The 20,914-nt window shown below is 43.3% G+C and overlaps 1 protein-coding gene across 2 annotated transcripts in view; it reads left to right on the top strand.

The window, feature by feature from the left end:
- The window catches only part of ESRRB (estrogen related receptor beta), a 144,687-nt gene that overhangs the window by 82,211 nt on the left and 41,562 nt on the right, over positions 1–20,914 (top strand). For both annotated transcript variants that reach the window (XM_032112156.1, XM_032112155.1), the window contains exons 2-3: positions 9,292–9,701; positions 19,006–19,122. In XM_032112156.1, coding sequence (XP_031968047.1) covers positions 9,292–9,701; positions 19,006–19,122 — 527 coding nt within the window. The remainder of the gene's footprint in view (positions 1–9,291; positions 9,702–19,005; positions 19,123–20,914) is intronic.

Genomic DNA, 20,914 nt, shown 5'->3' with positions numbered 1-20,914 from the left:
GGTGGGAGTTTTTTTAATCTAAAGAAAGGAACATGCAAGTTTTGCAGAGTATTGGGGAAAATGATGTGTTTGTTCTGCTACACAGTTTCTGTCTAAGGAGCAGTTTGTTGATCTCATCTCTTGGTTCAGGCAAGTAAGAATGCAGGACACTGTGGAGTGTCAGGTAGAGTTGGACTTGAGTGGATGGAAAGCTGCTTTGTCAGTCAGAGGAAATGGGGACAGTCAGCAAGATGGGCAAATGAAACGGATTTACAGTAAGTTATGGGGGTTAGAAGCTGGAATTTGGGTCAGATACAGCTGCCTACTTAATACACGCAGTGTGTGCTAAGAGATCTGCTAAATACCTACCAAAGGTGGGAGTTTAAAGACTCAGCAAAACTGAACCTTGAGGTTATTCTAAATAGGTAGCTAAAGATAATCCTATATGTTACAGCAGTGTAAGGTGTGCAGAAGGAAACCACTGTTTCCATATGTAACCTATTCTCCTTACGCCTGTGGTATTCACTAGCAGGAAAGGAGCCTGGTCTACAGTTACCTCTGTCATGTACTGCCTTTCTCTGCTTTTTCAAGTGCTGTATCTCAGCCTCACTGTGTAGGTTTCTTGTCTGTACTTGACTCCATGTAGTTCTCTTGTGCTTCTGTCCTCACTGACAGCCTAACTTACTTGCACTTCCGTACGTTTTCAGTGATTATGGGACATCTTCCATATGTCATATCCAGCGTTTGCACTCACAGTTACCTTGCTTTGCCACTGTATCATCTTAGAAATCCTTTCTGGAGAGTCAGGGTTAAAAAAAAAATTGGATTAAAAAGCACTAATTGCCCTCTGTTATTTCCCATGCTGTAATTTATGTGAAACTAATTTCAGTTAGTTTTTCAGGATCTGTCAGGTTTTGAGCAATGTTCTAATGATGAGGCACTTAGTTACAGATTTCTCTCAGAGCTACAGGTGGAATCTAGGTGAAGCCCATCTAATCTGTCTGGATTGTCTTGGCAAGGGTGGGAGAAGGAGGCAGGAGGCAGAATCCCACTACAACTGTGTTGTTGAAGTATAAGAAACAGAAACCTTCCCAAAAAATATTACCAGCTAAAACCCAGAGAATTTCTAAATGCATCCAGGTTGAATAACATTCAAGTTCATATTTTGTCTTGATAAACCCGAAGTCCCCCTTTTCAGTAAGCTAGTATTCCTAAAAAATGTCAATTACTAAGTCTCTTTGCATATTTGTTTCTTGGGTGATGTCTTTGATATGAATCTCCCATCCTAACTCCTTCCTCAAATACTTACAAAAATTAAGCAATACCTCTGGGTCTCTCTTTTTTCATGCCATTGTTCACCATGAATTGTAGGCAAGGTTGAAGGGGGATGTCTTCAGTGAATATCTTGAAATGCAAGGAAGTGCAGGCTGAAGAATTTGCACTGGTGGCAGTTTTTCTCAGAAATGCTGAGAGGATACAGAGTCAAAGGTCCGTGAGAGGTGAGATGTTGGATCAGGCTATGATGCAAAAGTAAGTGTGATATGAATGGCAGTGCTAGAAGTTTTCCTTTCCTTGCCCATCTGAAAAGGTGGAAGCAAAATTCTGATGTATAAGTGTTCAAAATGTGCTCTTCTGAGCCTCCTTTGTATGGGTCTCATTCACAAGTGTCTGAAGGACACTGGAGGTGCTTAGAGAGATATAGATTATAAGTGCTCTAGATAGGCAGAGTATAAAGAAAGACACTCAAGAAGAAATGAAGGTCTAGCTGAGCATTTCAACAGGGATTGAGTTGCAGCTTTTCTGTGTGCAGGCAAAACTGTTGAACTGTTGTGAACGTAGAAATAGTGGGGTAAGAAGTGGAAATGTGAAACACAGAATGATAACATGGGGGGGGAAAGAGTGGTGGTAGAACTTGGATAAATAGTGAACAGCAAGTCAACCCTGGTCCTTGTTTTGCTGTGGTATCAACAGTAAGTATAAGCAAGAGGCATTAGCTCAAGTGCTAAAGCAATTCACTCTGGAGGGAGTGCCACTTAGTACACCAGAGGGCAAGGTACCTTCAAAAGGCAGTATGTTAATAAGAGAGTGAACTGATAATATGTGTCACACCTCCAGATTAATTGTCACTTCATCTGTGTAATACTTTTTACCATTTACTAACAAGACTGTTGTCGTAAGGGTGAAGAGAAATTACAGTAATGAGGAGAGGGATGAAGGCTAGTAGGAAATCCATAAAGTCTTCTGCCCATGAGAGCCTTTTTTATTTATTAAGCAGCCTCCAGATGGTTTGCTGTGGCAGCTTTTTTCAGCATGAGCTAACTTAGGCTAGAGAAGATCTACTGATATGTAGCTGGGCTCTGGTTATGCAATGGGTCAAAGGGATAAAATATCTACTGGGCATTAGACGAGCAAGTACTATTTGTGTAAGAGCCAGAATGTGAGCATTAGCTTGTCCAAAGACAAGCATGTGGTATTGGGGGGGCATATTATGGACAAATGCCTTGAAAACTGACTGTCTGGGGTTTGCCACACTACAGAATAGGAGCATAATCCATACAAGCCAAAGGGTGCTATCACTAGGAAACATGGCAGAACTCTTAGAAATCAGATCTGCACTCCAGAGAAAAATAGTTAAATTGAACTGAGTTCTGACTCTTGTCCTTTATAGCAATGCAAAATACTGTGACTGAAGCAAAAAATCTCTAATGTCCATGCACTGGTAACTTGGTGATTTATGTTTATGATCATGCCCATCACGATGGTACTACCCAAGCTCTTGACTGTTCTCAGATAGCAATTAAGTTTGCCCTGGGAACAGGATATGTTCCTGTATGACAGAATAAGCCCAGAAGAGATTCCTGATGTGACTAAGTTACCACAGTTATCCACTGTACAGGAGTAAAGTGGCACATTGGCAGATCCCATTATTCTTGGACTGTTGAATGGAGAGGAGCTGTCAGTATAGATAAAGTCTCTAAATGATGGCTCTCTCATTTGAAGTCCATATGGAGTAGAAGAGTGGGAGAAACAAGTGTGGGTGCTGATCCCTTTCCTCCCTAGCACTTTGGTGGGTGTTCTTGGTGAGGCAGGGGTGGGAGCGTGTTTGTGAGCTGTCCATGGTAAGAGTAGGTCGACCAACAGGTGTGCTCAGCTCTATGACATTAACTCTTTGCATAAATGACCTAAAATTACACTGGCTGTTATTGCAGCTGTCACATCTAGCCTGCCACTTGGAAAACATTATTTATTTCTGTCTCCTGTATCTAAAAAAAACACCTGACAAAATTTGGCTTGTTGGAGTTGCAGCCAGTGTTTAAGAAGCCGACCTACATTGTTTGTCAGTCTACTGTAGACTGCAGAGCTCTCTCATGTGGCCCACAAAAGACACAGACTCTGTATTTTCCATGATGTGCACATCCCATTTACACATGCAGTGCAGGTTTATCTCATCTGAACTGACAAATACTGATAGCAGAAATAGGTCTGTACCAGAGAAGAGGTTGGATGTTTTATCTCTCTTATCATTGGTGTTTCTGCAGATTAAAACGACTTTCATCTTCCATGACTGGTTTAAAAATTTCTGTGCAATCCAAAGTATGCTTTTGTCACAAGCTGGTGCCTGAAGTGAGCAGCTTTGTACTGGCAGACTTCTCAGGTTTTGTCAATATAACTTATATCTACTGTGAGGACTTCAGGACTGAACTGCAGTTCCACAAGCACAGCCATATGGCTCTTGGAAGTTACAAGTTGAACAGGCATCTTACCTGCAGGGTTTTCCAGTTTAGGGAACTTTAGAAAATCAAGATTTCATTCTGTCTGGAATCCATATCCAGTGTGAGACCCAAAAAAAAGCCCACTTCTGATCTTTTGCATTTCTCCTTGTGCCCAGAATAGGGAAGAATTTTCCTGAGGAGGGCCTGAGTGTTTTCTCTTTCTCCCTGTCCATCAGCTGATACTAGTTCTACAGCTGTATTTCAGTATGCATTTTTATGATAATTTCAGTCTTGCTGTTGGAAATCTCCAACATGCTGAGTTGGTAACTTTGTGACTAAATCAGAAAATACTGGTGAAGGGACTGGACTACATGGCAGAATTGATGCCCATTCCGTACCTTTCTTCAGGAAACTGGAGTACAGAACTGAGCCACCCTTGCATTTCCTGTTGAAGATGAGGTTTCAGCCACTAAGAAAGCTCAGCAGTGTTGTCACTAAACTTTTTTTGATCCAGTTTTGGAATAGTGAGTGCTACTTGGAGAATGTAGAGGGTCAAATACTTAAGTTTGCATGAGCACTTCGATGCTCAGATGGTATTAAGTTACTGAGTTGTGTATACTTTCAGCTGATAAAAAGTTCCTCCGGTGGGGAGAAGTTACCTTCTGTTACAAAGGTGGGTGTTCTGGCTGTCCTGCTAAGCAGGTGTGAGTGGTGGATATTTTTTTTTTCTCTCTTATACATAAAGACTACTGAATTCTTGTAATTTCCAAATCCAGAAGTGGGGTAAAGAGGTGAATGTAGCTACAAATTACTATTTCAGGCAAAAATAACCCCAAAGGATGTGCAATAAAATAGCTTTACCTGCGTCAAACTTGTAATCCTTGAAGTGCAAAAGAACAAAAATTGGGGGCACTACTGCCTTAATTTTATAACTCTAGTCTTATATCCCTTTCTGGTCCTCTCCATCTAGCAGTCTTTCCCTCTCTTATTATTGCTGTTTTCCTCAAAAGAGCATTAAACTCATAAGCCTTTAATGTATAAATACCAGCTATTGCAGACAAATAGCAGAAGATGAAAGGCTGGAGAAGAATTGGGGAAACTTGTAACATTAACCAACATTGCCGCCCAAAGGAGAGAACAGTCATGGATAAAAACCTAAAGCACAATCTTGACTTGGTCTAAACCTGAGTATTTACATCCAGAATCACTGAGGTCAGAGCACGCTTGTCTGAGGGCAGTTACAAGCTCATAAAGGCTAGCAACATTGTTAGTGATAAACAGCAGTGGGTTTATGAAACAGGAGAACAGCAGACAATAACCTTTCTTGATGCAATTAGATAATTAGTGGGCAAAAGGAATGCAGTGAATAGACTGACTCTGGACCGTGCATGGGCTTTTGACACAAAGCTGTGCAAAATCTTATTAGGGAAATTAGATCAAATTGGTTTTGATACAAATCCTGTGAAATGAATCATGGATTAAATGACAGAGTGTAAACAGAAGGGTTAGAGATATTCTTTATCCTTCTGCAAAGATGGTGTCCAAAAGGGCAGTGCTTTCACTGTAAATACTCGTTAGTCACCTGGAAGAAAATGTAAAAGTGATCACACTCAAATTTACAGTTGACAGAACCAAAAGATGCTTTAAAAAATCAGAGTAGAAAAAAGAAGAGCTGAAAAAATGAGCATTGTGAACAGGCTTTCGTAAAACAAGTGATAATTAGCACTGTGTAGTTGAAAGATGATACTGGATCTACTTTGGAACAAGAAGAATCTCCAAATTTCATGTTGTGCAGAGCACAGTGGCAAAAGCAGCTTGTGTTCAGAGTGGTCCCAAAGAGACAGGCTATCAAATTGTGTGAGCTGATGTGCAGCCTGATGTCTGGCAAAGCTACTGCTCAGTTGGTCCATATGTCTTCCTGGCTGTGTGCTTTCCAGAGTGACTCTCCCCTGTAGTGCTGCAGCATTGCACTGTGCAGTTCGGGGCACCTTGCTGCAACAGAGACCCTGGGAAGTTGGAACAAATCCAGAGAAGGACCACAAAGATGCTAAAGGGATTAGAAGGAATGACCTATGATGAGGAAAGGTGAAAAGAACGAAATGTTTAGAACCTCTAAGCCTGTTACATGGGCACAGAAATAGTAACGGAGTTTCCTGTGCCAGCACGGAGGAGAGTTGGATCAAGTCTCTCTCCTTTTACATTCCTATTAAGGTAACTAGAGCCAAGCAAAATGGCTGTTCATCACTTTGAACTCTTTGCAAAAAACATTTAGCTGTTCTTCTTAAAGTTCAAGATGTTGTATCTCATTGCCAGGGGACACTCTGACTGTTTAAAAATCAGCACGGGATCTCCATGAGACTTGCAAAAAGTCAGAGGCCAGAAAAGAAAAACAGATGCTCTGGAATGGCTGGAGTCACCTTAGCTGTAATCTTTGATCTATCTTGGTGTTAAGGGCTTTTGCTCTCAAGCACACATTCACATCTAACCAGAACTCGCTATGTACTGCTGCCTGCTGGAAGGGAACAGGAGGGTCCTCAGCTGTAAGGATGTAGGGGGCTTGTTTCTTGATTCACCATCAAACACTCACTGTTCGCATGCCTTGGGGAAGGAAGGCTCCTTATTTCCCCAGGTTCTTTTTTTTTTTCTTTTTTCCTTTTTTTTTTTCTTTTTTATTTTTATTTTTTGTTTTTATTTTTTGTTTTCTCTCTGGTGAAGCAAAATACGTTGGTAAGTCCTCTTGAGGTCCTCTGTGAATGTTGGGCTATTTAAGAAACAGAAGTTGGGATTTGGACTCCACTGATGGAATCTGCCAGTGCAGCTCATCTCTCTGTCATTCCTTTTTCATAATGTTTTCCTCTGTCTGCCTTGAAAATTACAACTCTATCTCCTCTTACTGTGGAGTTCCACAGTGCAGAACAGTGTTTTATGGTTTTTTTACCTTCCATTTTAACCTTAATCTCATGTTGCTGTGTCCAGTGACCTTTATCTCTTTACCACGGATGCACTTCTCAGGTAGGGAGAGGTTCCAGAACCTGGCCAGCATAGCAGGTTTCAGCTTTGCTGTGAGGTGCTAAGATCTAGTCTCAGCTAGCAAAGCTTCCTCTTCCTTCACACAGTCAGCTGGCATTATACCAGAAGATCTGCAATCTGTCTAGGTGCCCTGTGGGAATAGAGATGAATGCACCTGCAGCAATTTCTGTAACTGCACCATGACCTCTAGTTCATTGTGGCCCTCTGGGCAAAGCATGGGCATTTATCAACTCATCACACTGTCTCTGAGAGGGACCAAACCCTGGATTCCTCTCAAGTAACACCAGGCAAAGCAGCTGAGGAACGTGAGATGCCTGTCCATGCTTTCAAGGTCAACAGTCTTGCCAAAAAACAAACTTGGCTGATCGATCCCAGAGATAGGAGATGAGGTCAAACTTTGAGGATGAAACAGAGAAGGGAAATTAGGAGATACTTAAGTCAAATGAGATCATAAGGATACAGGACTATGAATTTACTGCATATCAAACATCTATATTCCTATCAACAGACACACAGATGTGATATATAAACTTGTGCACTTCAGCCTTGCCGATTCACAGAATGTTTTGTCCTGTCCCCTGACGGATTTGACCTCTTGGCAGAAGGAGTTGCCACAAATACCAGGTAAATAGGCTGAAACAGAAATAGAAATTACCCACATGACCATGGTGTGGTAACTTTAAACAAGCAGAGCTTCCAAGAAGAAAGGTCAAGCATCTCCAGTCAGTCAGAATTCTTTGGCCATGTCATCAGGAAAATGCAATGTTTAGTTTTTCTTGAAGCCTGTGACAAATTGTCTTGCTGAAGGGAAACTTTAATCTCTCAGGTTAATACTATTATCAATTAATAAGTGTAAGAGACAGAAAGAAAGGGTAGGCATACCCTACTCAAAAAAGAAAGAGAAGTCAATTTTCAGCATGATAAAGGTTAACATGCATCACCCACAAAGATCAGTATTGTGGTGTTTGATCCATGTGTTAATGATCTGGGAAGTGCATGAACAATGAGACTGCAGATGAAATCAAATTACCAAGGAAGACCGAAGAACTCCAGAGGATCCTAATAAAGCTGGGTGTGTGGACTGCACAGCACAGTGGCAGATGAAATACACTGTTGACTATTGCAAAACATTGCACACCAGAAGGATTAATTTGATTTTTCATACATCTTAATGGATTCTAAATTAACTGTAGCAGCTCAGGAATAAGATCAAGTGTTGCAGTAAGTAACTTCCTGATACTATTTGTTGAAGAAATGGTAACAATTCAGATTTTCATTTAAAGAGGGAAAAAAGCAAACAGTGCAAGGAGTTACATTATACGTAGACTGAAAATAACACTGAAAATATTGTAATGTCACTAGGTAATTGATGGCGTGCCTTTGTCTTGACTACTGTCCAGACCTTCAGCTGGAGAAGTGATGGAGCGGTGCCAGTTTCACTCCACTGAGGAGCTGGCTCATTGAACTCTGTTCTGGACTGAACAGAAATAGCCAGAGTAGAGGAAGTTCAGAGATGGATGATGAAGCAGATAAGAGATCTGCAAAAACTTCTGTGTGAAGAGCAATCATATAGATAATGAAGAGCTGAATGAGGAGAACATGGCAAAACTACATTTCCTGAGAAGGAGAGTCAAGAGATGTTCAGGGAGTTTGACTGGCTGCAAATACATCATAGGCAAATAAAAGTGGGATTTGTTTGTTCATACACCGCACAAGTAATCCCTGGAACTCATTGCTGCAAATACCATAAAATTTAGCAGTCTTCCAAAAAAAGATTGAACATTTTAATAAAAAATAAGACTGTCTGTGACTAAAATAAATAAGAAGAGCTTGAAAAGTTGGTGAAGTTCTTTCCGTAAACTTAAGAGTGTAACCTCTCTTTAAGAAGTGGGAATTTGTGTGTCCATGCAAAAGCCCAATACGAGTAAATAGAAGAAAGATTAATATTTAAGATTGAGACAGAAGAAACTTTTGATCAGATGATTTTCCTTCAGTTTCTAAGCTCCTCTTTTAGTGATGATAGTGCAGCAGGATGGGATAAAGGGTGAGGTGGGGTGAGAGAAGGAGCGAAACTTGAAAATTAATCAAAGACTTCTGTATTACAAACGAAAAAATGAAAATCCAATCTGAGCATGTCCTTTCTGCAGGGACTGCTCCTGAACCTTTTGCTTAAAGCCAGGGCAGCACACTCTGTATTAACAAACATCTTTTTCACCTGGTCTGCCACAGGCAAGCTTGCTTCTTTCTGCTGTCTGGGAGTAGATGGTGTTCTGGGTAGATTGTGCTTCATTGGCACTCATGCCCCTTCCCAGCACTGCAGCCTGTGAACAGCCTGAAATTATGATCTACGTGAAGAGCTTTGTCTTTACTCTAGAGTGAGTCTGTGGGGAGCGGGCGGGCTGGTCACAGTCAATTGTACCATTATTCCTGAAGAAGAACCTGCGCAGGGTTGAACTATCTGAGCCTACTGGAGTTGGACTGAGGTGGCAAAAGGGGGGCTCTCTTTCGACTAAACCTGGAACTGGGTTTGGCCAGGAGGTTGCTGAGTGCCTTTGCTCTCTCCCTGCAGGCTGCTCGGCAGAATGGCCACGGAGGAGCGGCACCTCTCCTCCAGCTGTGGGTCCTTCATCAAGACCGAGCCCTCCAGCCCGTCCTCTGGCATCGATGCCATCAGCCACCACAGCCCAAGCGGCTCCTCCGACGCTAGCGGTGGCTACGGCATCGCCATGGGTGGCCACCCCAATGGCCTAGACTCGCCACCCATGTTCAATGGCACAGGGATTGGTGGCGGGTCCTGCCGGAAGCGTTACGACGACTGCGCCAGCGCCATCATGGAGGACTCACCCACCAAGTGCGAGTACATGCTCAATGCAATCCCCAAGCGGCTGTGCCTGGTGTGTGGGGACATTGCTTCTGGGTACCACTACGGCGTGGCTTCCTGTGAGGCATGTAAAGCCTTCTTCAAGAGGACTATTCAAGGTATGGTGGGAAGGAATGGAAACTGAGGCATTCACTCCATAGAGATAAAGGGACATGGCCCCAGACATTGCTGAGACTGCAGTGTCATATAAAAGGGGGAAAGGGAGAATGAATGTAGTGCACCCAATTCTCCATCCTTTTGTATGCTTCCTCGCTCCTGCTCAGTTCTATTTCTTCCAAATTAACATGGACATGAAGTTAGGCTATGTGATCGTAGTAGGAACATTTGCCAAGTTCCTTGCCTGACTGGCTACTAGATCTGGGTATCTGGACTAGTGGATCTTCCTGCCTCTGCCAGTGGTACTGATACTATGAGAATGTGGCAGCTAGTGGAGTAAGGCCTGGAAAGGAAATGCTTTGCATTCTAAAGGTGTTTTAAGGCCCATTTGAAGAGTAGATGCCTCTGCCAAGAGATGGCATTTCTGTAGACATGTCTGCACCTTGAGGTGAAAGCTCCAACATTACAAGAGTAGAGAGATTTTAACTTTCTCCTACCAGTCCTAATATCTAGCCATGAACTCCATACAAACCTCAGCACAAATCTGGACAGAGAACTTGTGTGAGAGTCAGTCTTTTTCTCCTTTTCCAGTTTCACCAACCTTTTTCATTAAGATAATCTTTCTTTGAAGATAAAAAAACAAGGCACTGAAGAAGATGAAGTTTTTGTCAGTCTTACTGAGGATGAGCAATTCCTCAGGTGATTTTGAAAACCTCAATGCATGCATGTATAGATGAATTGCAGCGTGTTGCTCCTTCATGTACAATTCACGTATGAGGGATATGCCTGTGTCTTGAGTGCCAAAGGTGTTCTTGCACATGTGCACATGTGCAGCTACAACAATATAACCAAAAGCAGGAGTGCATCCAGGCAACCTCCAATATCCGTGGATGCTTGGGTATACTTATATACACATGCCCCATGTGAGCAAAAGTGTCTGGACGTACAGATACCCCCTTTATTTCCTCCACTAACTAGAAAAAAGACAGGATCATTATCTTCCAGTGGAAAGTGTATTGGGTTTGCCCAAGCACGGTGTGCTGTCTGAAGGCAGGTGGACAGTGAGCAGGCAGCTGTGCATGTACTTGGCTGTTGGCTGGGGTCAATCCACCACAGCAATACTTCCTTGCCTCCTGTGAAATGAAAGAAATGCACATGTGGAGAGACCACTCACTTTGTTAATTGAATGGATCTGATTACACTCTGTTGCTGGGGATGTTCAGCTCTGGAACAGTGCAGGGTGCAGTTTATCCCAGGTCTCTGCAAAAGTCACTATATCTATCTTGTTTTCATAGATTTTTGATGTCTCTCCTTAATGTGGAAATCCAGCTGTGGAAATAATTACTCTGCCCCACTGATACTTCCTTCTTTATTATGCCATGGCCATCTCTAGGGCATTGGCCTGTTCCCTGGCAGAGTTTCTGTGATTTGTCATTGCTGAATCTCTGTGATTGAATGTGAACTTTTACTTGCACTTCTGACTGTCAGCACTGACTTCATCCCTTCTCCAGCACGAGGACCCTTCCTAGTGTTTCTTTTAGGCACATCCAGGTGCTAAAGCAGGGACAGGGTAGCACTCTGAAGCAAAGGCCTAAGGTCTCCTAATACAGGAAGACACCAGATAACTAACCCCTCATGGGAGCGATACTGGAGGACCTCTGTGGCAGAGCAGAAGAGACCTGGAGAAGGAGAAAAAGACATAGGAACTTTCGAAGAGTTTTCAGAGAGAATCAAAGGAAAATGATGCATGGTAGCAGTACCTGGAGCCTGTATCAGCCGGGCAATATGTCAGCTGACTGAATCCCAAGAGGGGAGAGCGCTTCCCTCCAGCTTCCATTCCCCAGCACAGCCATATTTTTTCTCCCTGTGATTACCTAATTGATTGCCTGTTAACATGTAACAGACGGGGAAAAAGGAGTAAGTGGAAATTTCTCTCGCCCTGTCATCAGCTTGGGCTGGCAACTGAGGTACTAAAATGCTTTTATTCCTAAGAGTGTGAGAGTCAAGTGTGCTGTGCCTGAGGGTGAGCAATTTCAGCTATGCAGCTGAAGGCTGAACCCAGGGAAGCGGGCAGCAAATAGGGCTGCAGAGTTTGGTTGAGTCAAGAAAACGCACTGTTCCCAGGGCTCTGCTGCTGTGGGCATGATATCTAAGTATAGCCCTGGGTGTACAGGGGAAAAAGATTTAAGGATCACAAGAGAAAAGAGAAGGCAAGAGCATTTCCAAAAGGTGTTTACCCTGCAACTCCATTATATTCAGTAGCTGTATTAAGCATCTTACAGACAAAGTGAAAACATCTTCATCCAGGCTGCCTAATATCAATGTAGGCTTTGCAGAAAGCATGCAGATGTGTATGTTATATAACTGCTTTCCCAGTATCCTAGTATCAAGAAACTTGCCATGATTCAGTATGTGGGAGCAGCATTGACTCAATGGTTTGAGCACCAAGATGGAGCAATGACCCCAGAATTTCCCAGATGCTCAAGAGATGGAATAGGTAAATTCATCACCAGGCTTTGTGGTCTTGGACGAGCCACTTCACTTCTCTGTGTGTCTTGATAGATGAAAAACTAATGCAGACTATGACAGTACTTACTCTGCTGGCCTTACCATGTGCATACTGCCATCAAATGGATCTAAATCTGTGCTGAATTACTTGACTACTACAGCCTTATCTAGGTACCCCTGATCATGAAGCAGAGCTTCACACAAAATCCCCCTTCCAACTAGCTCCCCACTCCCCTGCTACAAATTACCCCAGTCTGCCTATTAGGGACTTTTTAGCTGCATTAACTCATGTAAAAGCTGCATATCTTGAGGCAGGAATATCTTGCAATAGCCTTTTGACTCCCTCTGCTGCTGTAGCAGCAGCAGGAAGATGCTGCAGACCTTCTTTAAGCATGACATCTCTGCAACTCACTTTCTCTCTTGACCAGGTGAGGCCAGGCTGTCATGGAGAACACAAGGGCTGTTGCTTTTCAAATGATGGGGAGAAGATAGACTGAGAGCCAGCATGGACATGGCTGATTATCTCTGAGGTCACTAATATTGCTGTGTGGGAGTTTTCTGTCAGTATGATTTTTCCAAAGAAAAGTGGAATTTTTACCAATTCAGATTTCCCCAAGAAAAATTCTGATGATAGGAGAAAAAGAAGAAAGCAGGAAAATCCAAACCATTGATTCCCTTCTAGCTGAAATGGAGTGTTTGGTTTTCCTGAACTAAGACAGGAAGACAGGATCACACAACACACCTTAACCTGTCCCACAGATTACGGAGGAAAGTCACACCTCTGTCCTTTCCCGTGTTGTATTACACAGCCCAAGGATCAAGGCCTGGAAACCTGTGTGTCATTTCCACTTTACAGCACTGGCAGTGCTTGAGACAGAAAAGTGAAAACCTGAGGTGACATGAGAGAACGTGCCCCTGGGCTGCAGGCCTTTCAGTCTGAACATGATATTTTGAACCCCAGGGTTGGACTTCCCATACTTTGAGGAAGAGTCAGAAATCCTAAACTGACCTGAAGCATTTTTGGTCGGCTAGGCTGTCTGACAAAATTTTAATCCTGTTTCTCTGTCATTGTACTGTTTCATGGGATTATATTCCGGTGGCAGTCTGCATTTACCTCACTGGACTGTGAATATTGTGGAATGTACAAGCTAGTGCAGACAGGAGAGAATCTGAATTTCAGACATGTTTAAGTGTGCTGCTATTGGTGATCAAGAGAGGTCTGATTTCAAACCAAAGATTTCATGTTAGCTGAATGTAAAGGAATGGGTCTGTTACATAAAAGATAGTTTGCAATGTTTGTAAATAAGAGCTTTTTAAATTCCCGTTCCATGGAAATCCTAACCAATCCTTTCATCCAAATTTAGACAAAGGCAAATACTGGATTTTTTACAGGATACAAATTTTCAGTCAAACTCTATTCCTTCTCTTAACAGTTTGCTCAGTAGATAGAGCATTATGTATCAGTCAATCATATTGTCATTCTCTTTTGTTCATTAATTGTTACAACTAGTAGGTAGTTTTGCCTATTTTGAATATTAACTAATAACAGTGCTATGTAACAATGAGTCCTTTATTATTCAACATAATCATGACTATAACTACCTTGCATCTATTTTTCGTCTTCAAATGGTGAAAATTAAGGCTATTTCTAAAATGACCCATTAATATAAAAAAAAAGCTTAAAGCTCAGCAAAACCTTGGAGATTCAGATAAAAGAGACACATTTACCATCATTTTCTGGATAGGCAAGTTGTGTCTTAGGCAAAGTGCCTGCGTCTGTGGATTTCCAGCTTGAGTCTTGCAAGCGTCAAACTCAGTGAGTGTAGCAACAGAACTGCTGTGTTGGGATGCCTTTACACCAATAAGGGGCTTAAAAGGTGGATAATGCAGCTCAGAAGACTTGTAGGGATTTATAACAGGCTTGTAATAAAGGATTCTAGGGCTTTCTGGTTGTTACAGTGCTTAGAGTGGCTCCCAGGAAGAGGAGCAGTTGAGAGAGTTTTTCCTGAGCAGAAGAGCATTACAATCCACACACATAGAGGAGGTTTTGCATCCCTACAGTAGCCACCACATCTGCCAGGCACTGTCCTATCCTGTCCTTAGAAACATGCCTGCTGCTTTTCAGGTGGGAGTTCACAGCTTTCCAAAAACTTGTAAAACTTAACCAGGGAAAGTGCAGTATTTCATCGTCTAGTGCTTGACTGCTGCTTACTATTCACAGATCTATCACTTGAATTTAAAAAGCTGTCTCCAGTGCAACCTTAGCTCTATTCATCTAGTGTTTTCTGTTTGCCTCAGTACATCTGTACAACGAGCTCTGTGCAGAAGGATCTTCTCTGTGGAAGGTCTGTAAAATATTTCCGTGTCTGAAACCCTATAGACAAACTTGCTGCCAGTAGGGAGTCCCAGGGCCCATACCCTGCATGCTTGTGCAAGCAGGAGGCTGATTTGAGTGAGGTTTTGCAAAATGTCCAAATCCTTCTTTTGTGAACAGGAGCCAGGTGTGCCACCCGGAGGAAGCAAGCAGTGCTGGTGTTACACCTATATGTATTCCCTTTTCCTCTCATAGCATCATTTGAATCCTCTTCTTTGAAAGCTGAGGCTTAAAAAATAACCCTTCTTACCTCATGCAGATAACTGAGAGATTTTCCTCTGATTTTCACAAAGTACCTCTCCTCACACCAGGACTTGAGCTATGATGCCTCAGTTAGAAGGTCTAATTGAAGTGGATAGCAATGAAGAAGAAACCAGAAAAAGCAAGATGGGCTTTTTTAGCAATTAGAAGCTGAAAATTATTTAGCTTTAAAGACTTTCTTGGCTATTTTTATTTAGTCTTTTCTGAGTTTCCTTTTAGGAAGGCTTTCTAGAAAGGCAGAATCAGTAAACAGGGAGTAGCTCGTGTCCTCAGTGCTCTACTGATTTCAAGCTTAGCTCCTCTGAGGACCCTATCCATAATTTAAGCAGGAGATGGGTGGGACTCTACTGTGCTCCCCAAGCTCAGGGAGGCATTCGTGTCTTCCCAGTCCATCCTGTTCAAGAGAGGTAGGGTGAATACAGGGTCTCTTGAATGACCAAGTTTTGGTGTGCAATTTTCAGGTGCTCCTATTATATGTGCACTAGAAATTATATTCCAAATTGTTTAACAGTCAGAGGTCTAATTTTGCAGAAAATAGGGTAGTTTTGCAGTTCTCCAGCATAAAAAAACATGATCTATCACTTTAATAGTCCTTTGCTGTTTTGTAGCATCTCTCATCTAAAGGCTTTAAAGTACAGTTAAACCTTAATGAATAAAGCATTACAATCTCCCCAGAAGGTAGGTTTGGTGTTCCTTTCATTTTACAGACAAGCAAACTAGGACATGAAGAGGAAGTAATTTGCCCTCCAAGGTGATATATGAAGGCTTAGAAGAAATCCAAACTCTGATCTGTTCACATACCACTTGATTTTTTGAAGCCATTTTTTAGGTAAATCTTGTGCCATGACATCGGTGAGATTCTATCATTTTTTCAGATTAAATGTAAATATTTTCTAAGTAAAAGACATCTCTCTAATAAGAAACAGCTCAAAGCAAGGCCTTGTCTATTAAATTATCCCTTTTTTTGCCCCTTCCTTCTGGGTCACATAAGCTACAGTTCATGACGCACAGAGACTTGACTCACATTCTGTTTTTGCATACAGAATTGTTCATGTCTGTGTGCACCCTTGTGTGCTGATGCTCTTTTGCAGGACTTTGCAGCATCCCCAGCTGCTGCAGTGAAGGGAAGCTCTCTCTGAGGCCCCTGTGCTGGCAGCTGGGCTGGTGGTGTGACCGCCAGCCACTGGGAGGCTGTTGGAATTTCGATGAGTTAATCTCATCACTTTATCACAGGGCACTTACAGAAATTACAGGGAGCTGTGAGCAACTCACTGTGCTGGCAGCCAGCCCCAGGACCCATAAAAGAAATTGAGACACCAAAAAAAAAAAAAAAAAAAAAAAAAAAAAATTAAAAAAAAAAAAATAAGAGAACTCTGTTAAACTTTTGGAGATGACAGTTTTTTCTGGTCGAGTTCTGCTTGGCTAATGCTGATTGTACCTTCCCTGGTGATGCCTCTGCTTTCTGCAGTAATGGCAGGCATTGCCCCCAGCTGTGGCTCTCAATTTCTGCAGTGCACAGCATGGTTTTGGGCCTGATATAAAACTCCATTTACTTTGGCAGCATTGTCTTGTGTGAAGAGGATACAGTGGGCCTCAGCTGCAGCATTTGTACCTGTAGAGAGAGCTGTAGGACACAGCTGCTGATGCTCACTTCCTTTAGGCTGGCACAGTGTGTGGAAGGGGCACATGAACCTGTGTTCAATATGAAGACAACAAGCATCCTGAACGGGATGTCCCACCAGGCTCGGTGTATTTTTTCATCTGTGCTAATCAGCAACCTACAGGGCTGCTGCACTACATAGTGGCCACTGCTTTGCTGTCCAGGAAGGAGAGCTTACCGAGTGCTCAGCCTCCTCTGAGGCTCCTTTAGCAATCATGATCCCAGTAGTGACATGTCTTTGCGAACTGCTTATTCAGGCTGTACACAGAGTGTGTATGTGGTAACTCACACCTTCACACACCCTGACACTATCCCATTTAGCTGTGATGTAGGTTTTGGAGACTCTTTCTAGTAATACACTTTGTCAAGAGATCCATGGACTATAGGCAAGGGGAAGCTTGGGGATCTGCTTGACACTGTGGAGGAAGGGACCTTGAGCTTCCAGATGAGAGCTGTCACTGTCTCCCACTGCTATAAAGGCTCAGTGCCCTTACTGTAGTGTCTCCGCATTAGGGGGCAAATTTTTGGCTTTTGGACCACAAAACATGAAATCTTGCATCTCTCCAGAGCTCTCATCCTGGCTTTGGTGAGAAAGGTTGGCATTCAGACAAAGGCAAAACCTTCCAAATTGAGACTGTGTCTGAGTTTTTTCCCAGGTTTGCTCCTGCTCTGTTCCTGCCTGTGTGGGGCATGGCAAGTATCTGATCATGAGATCAGGGCCACTGTACTCATGGGTCTGTAATGTGCTGGAGCTCTGCGTCTAGAACAGGAATTTGTTTATTACCTTGAGATCTAGCTTGAATCTCAATTTCCAGCTCTCTGAGAATGTTGATACATGGCTGGCTATTGAAATTCAGATGCTGCAAAATGACGAAATACAGCCTGAATAGAAGCAACTTGTGCTGCACACTCTGCTCTAGCTGAAAAACTGCATTTGGGGGCAGATGAGCAATGGTGAGAATAATGGTGTGACTAGGCTGAAGCTTAGGGGGAAGTTGCAAGTCTTGTGACAAAACAAGAAGAGGTGGAATGTTTATAGCTAGTAGGCTGATCACCTTTAGGCTTGGGGGGTTGTGTGCTCCTGGGGTTTCACTCAGCATGGGCCAAGCATAATGAGATAAATCAAATGGTGCTTGCTTTCTTTTGATTCTGTGCTCTGTTTTTCCACTCAAAAATCCAGGGGGCTTCCCAACAGCTTAGTGAACCCCAAGGTCTAGTTACCACCCCCAGAGACTGATATGTATCAGATTGTTGATCTTTATTTAGAGGAGGGAATGGTCTTGCACAAAACACAAAAATCCATTACAAAAGGAGGAATAAAAATCAAGTCCTGTCCCAGTATTACTAAACTGTAAACTCTACTTCTAGTCTGATGGTATACAAAGTTCATACTGTGTGTTCTTTCAGCTCTTACCTACACTTCTCCCTACAGCTCTGATTGAACTCTTGAATCTCAGTTTCCTGCTCTAAACCATTAAACCAGCTTTTCCATTGCTGTACTGACTGTAGAGCTTAGGTAGCCTTTTCAGTGCTGCCTGATTTACCAGTAACTAGACTGCCTTAAATGTATTGTCATTGTCAATGCATCAGTGCCAAGTTTACATTTCCAGTCCGGCTCCACAGCAAACATTGAACAGCCCTCTTCAGAAACATCACCTCAAAGTGAATGGCAGGAGGGAGACAGCCATCTCTGTTTCTTGTCTGCTAGTACTAAATAATTGTTGCCTTACACTGTGATCCAGCATAATTCCACTTACATTCTCTTATCAGACCCTCGCATCCATGTTTCAGTTATATTCTTGGCTTATAATAAAATATGATGTGATTAGAAGTAAATTTGGGATGCTTCTTTCTCTTTTTGTCTTGGAGGCAGTGTGGTGGGGTGAACATAAAAAAAAAGGGAATAAGGAAAGAAAAGATAATGCTCTGTGCAGAGGGATGAGAGACAGGTGCACAAGGACTAATAAAGTAAAACTGTAAAGCTTTGCACAAAGAACCCATGTTCATTTTACAGGATGTCTTACCCACCTTTCTCAATGCAGACCTATTGCTTCCCTGCTACCTGTAGTATACCAGCCAGCAGGAGGAAGCAAAGGAGGAAATGCTGTCTCTGAGCTCCCTGGTTCCCCAAGCAGGACAAGAAAGGACAGGTGACGTCCATCCCACAGACAAGGAGCAAGACTGGCAGCAAAGGAAATGCTAGTAATGTCTGAACTGCTCCCACTTTCATCCCTGGACTTCAGGGAACAGGCCAGGTTACACGGGGTGCAGCACAAGGGATGATGACATGCCTGGAGGACACGTGCCTGAAAGCCCAGCACTGCAGTCAGCCCCTTGGCTAGGTCAGCTGGGTATAGTCTCAGAGGGTATGTGTGCAAGTGAGTGAGCAAACATGCAACATATACAGACTGATGGTGGTGGGAATATCTGGGCACTACAGCCTGTCCCTGGATCCTTGGGGAGAACGTGATTCCTGGGTGACCATCTCTGTGTTTGATTACAGGGAATATTGAATACAGCTGCCCAGCCACCAATGAGTGTGAGATCACGAAACGGAGGCGCAAGTCCTGTCAGGCCTGTCGCTTCATGAAATGCCTCAAAGTGGGGATGCTAAAAGAAGGTAAGACAGAGTCAGAATGAGAATTTTTCTCTGTCCCAACAGTGCCTGGGATTTCAGACCTTGCAGAATCTCCCAGGATAACTCTATGCTTGCCCTCTTTGTGCTTCTGAATGTATCTTTCTACAGGCTTTGTAAAAGAGTCAAAATGGGCAGTGACCAAGAGGGCAGTCCAGAGAGGAGAGTGGTTCTAGTCAGTGCTCTCATGCTCAGATATTATTTCTAGTACTTTATTACTACTTTAGTACTTATTATTTCTAGTATTTGACAAATAACTGGAAACTGGTGGTGCCAGACTCTTTCCTTTCCCAAAGGAACCCTGGGCTGGAGGGTGTTGCTCTTCTTGTCCCCAAATAATTTTCCAGTGTTAAGGAGGAAAGGCTCTTTTGTGATCATGACTGGGTCAGCTGCTCTTCGCAAGGGAAGGATGGAGTTAATGCAGAGCTGTGGCAACATGTGCAATGAAGGTCTGCCTGTATTACCACTCAGGAGACTTTCTGAAGATGGTTGGTAGCACAGGTTTGTCTGGGAGCAGTGGGTCCCCTGCCCTGCACACTCAGCCTGTGTTTTGCTCAGCCTATTGATCTGTTCAGCGCTCTTTGAGCAGTGTTCAGCTTCTCTCCTGTGCTGTTTTTCCTCCCACACCCCCCTTTTCAATCCTTGTCCATTCAAGAGGAACCACAGGGAATTCAGTGGCAATTAAACACATTCTTATGGATTGACTTTAAAGGTTTGTTTCCCTTGGGTCCCTCTGGGAAAGGCAGTGAGGGGAGGAGGGGAAGGAAGGAGAAGCATTGCACATAACCCTCTGCATCGTTAGGCCGGCAGAGCGAGGTCCTCTCAGCTTAACCACAAGAAACAGCTGCTGGCTGTGGTTATGCACAAGTCCTGTATGTTGGAGCCAAGGTGCCAGCATACAACCTTTTTCCAGGTCATCACATCACAGCAGCTGGTGATAAATTGTACAATCTTACTTGAGTGTGTATTGCTTCTCACTAGAGCTCTCTCATTTCTTGAGAGGCAGGTTTGTGGCAGCCAGTGTTGTTAAGAATGTAGATTAGACATTAAACCCGTTTTGTTCTTTGATGGATGTGTAGTTTCTGTGGTTAAATATTTTCCTTCTAGAGCCCACCAGTTACAAGGGGAGGAGATGCTGGCTTCTGTAGTTTGGCCCTTCCTGACCTGGGTGTAGCGGTGGTAGACTCGGAGGATTTTGATCTCCTACTGGGAGGGAGGCACCTACTTTGTAGTTAGAGTCCCTGGAAACCTGCTTCTCTTCATGCGGTAGTTCAGGGAGGGCATGTATCCCCTTACCCACTAAAGCCAATATACACTGGTGACACTGGCTTTAGTGGGAGTGCACGTTGTTAATGCACTGTAGCCTATTCATATGAATCCCATAAAACAACCTTAAAAGCTTGTAGTGGCTCCAGTCATTCTGCAGAGCAGCAGCATAGGTTCAGGCTTGCTGGCTGCTGGTGTCTCTGCTGCCCTGCATCTGAGCATTGAGCCTCTTGGAGCTGGCAGCTGGGAGAACAGAGTCACAGGAGCCAGTGCTGGTGTGCTGTGTGGTCAGGGCATTTCTGCTTCCAGTTCTGGGAGTTCAGCACTGTTCAGAGCAGGGTCCTGTAAAGGGTTTTATGTTCTAGACTCCAAGTTCTGTGAAAAGAGTTAACTCCTTCCAGACCAGAATTAGGTTGGAAAGCGGTGTAAATTCACTCACACCGTGCTGTGCCTGAATTCCTGAAGCCTGTGGGATACTACTCATGGCAAACTGAAAGTTGACTCTTATGGC

This window comes from Corvus moneduloides, chromosome 6 (genome assembly GCF_009650955.1).
Source record: "Corvus moneduloides isolate bCorMon1 chromosome 6, bCorMon1.pri, whole genome shotgun sequence".
Taxonomy (NCBI): Eukaryota; Metazoa; Chordata; class Aves; order Passeriformes; family Corvidae; genus Corvus; species Corvus moneduloides.
The sequence above is the reverse complement of the archived record's forward strand: the minus strand, read 5'-3'. Positions and strand labels throughout refer to the sequence as shown.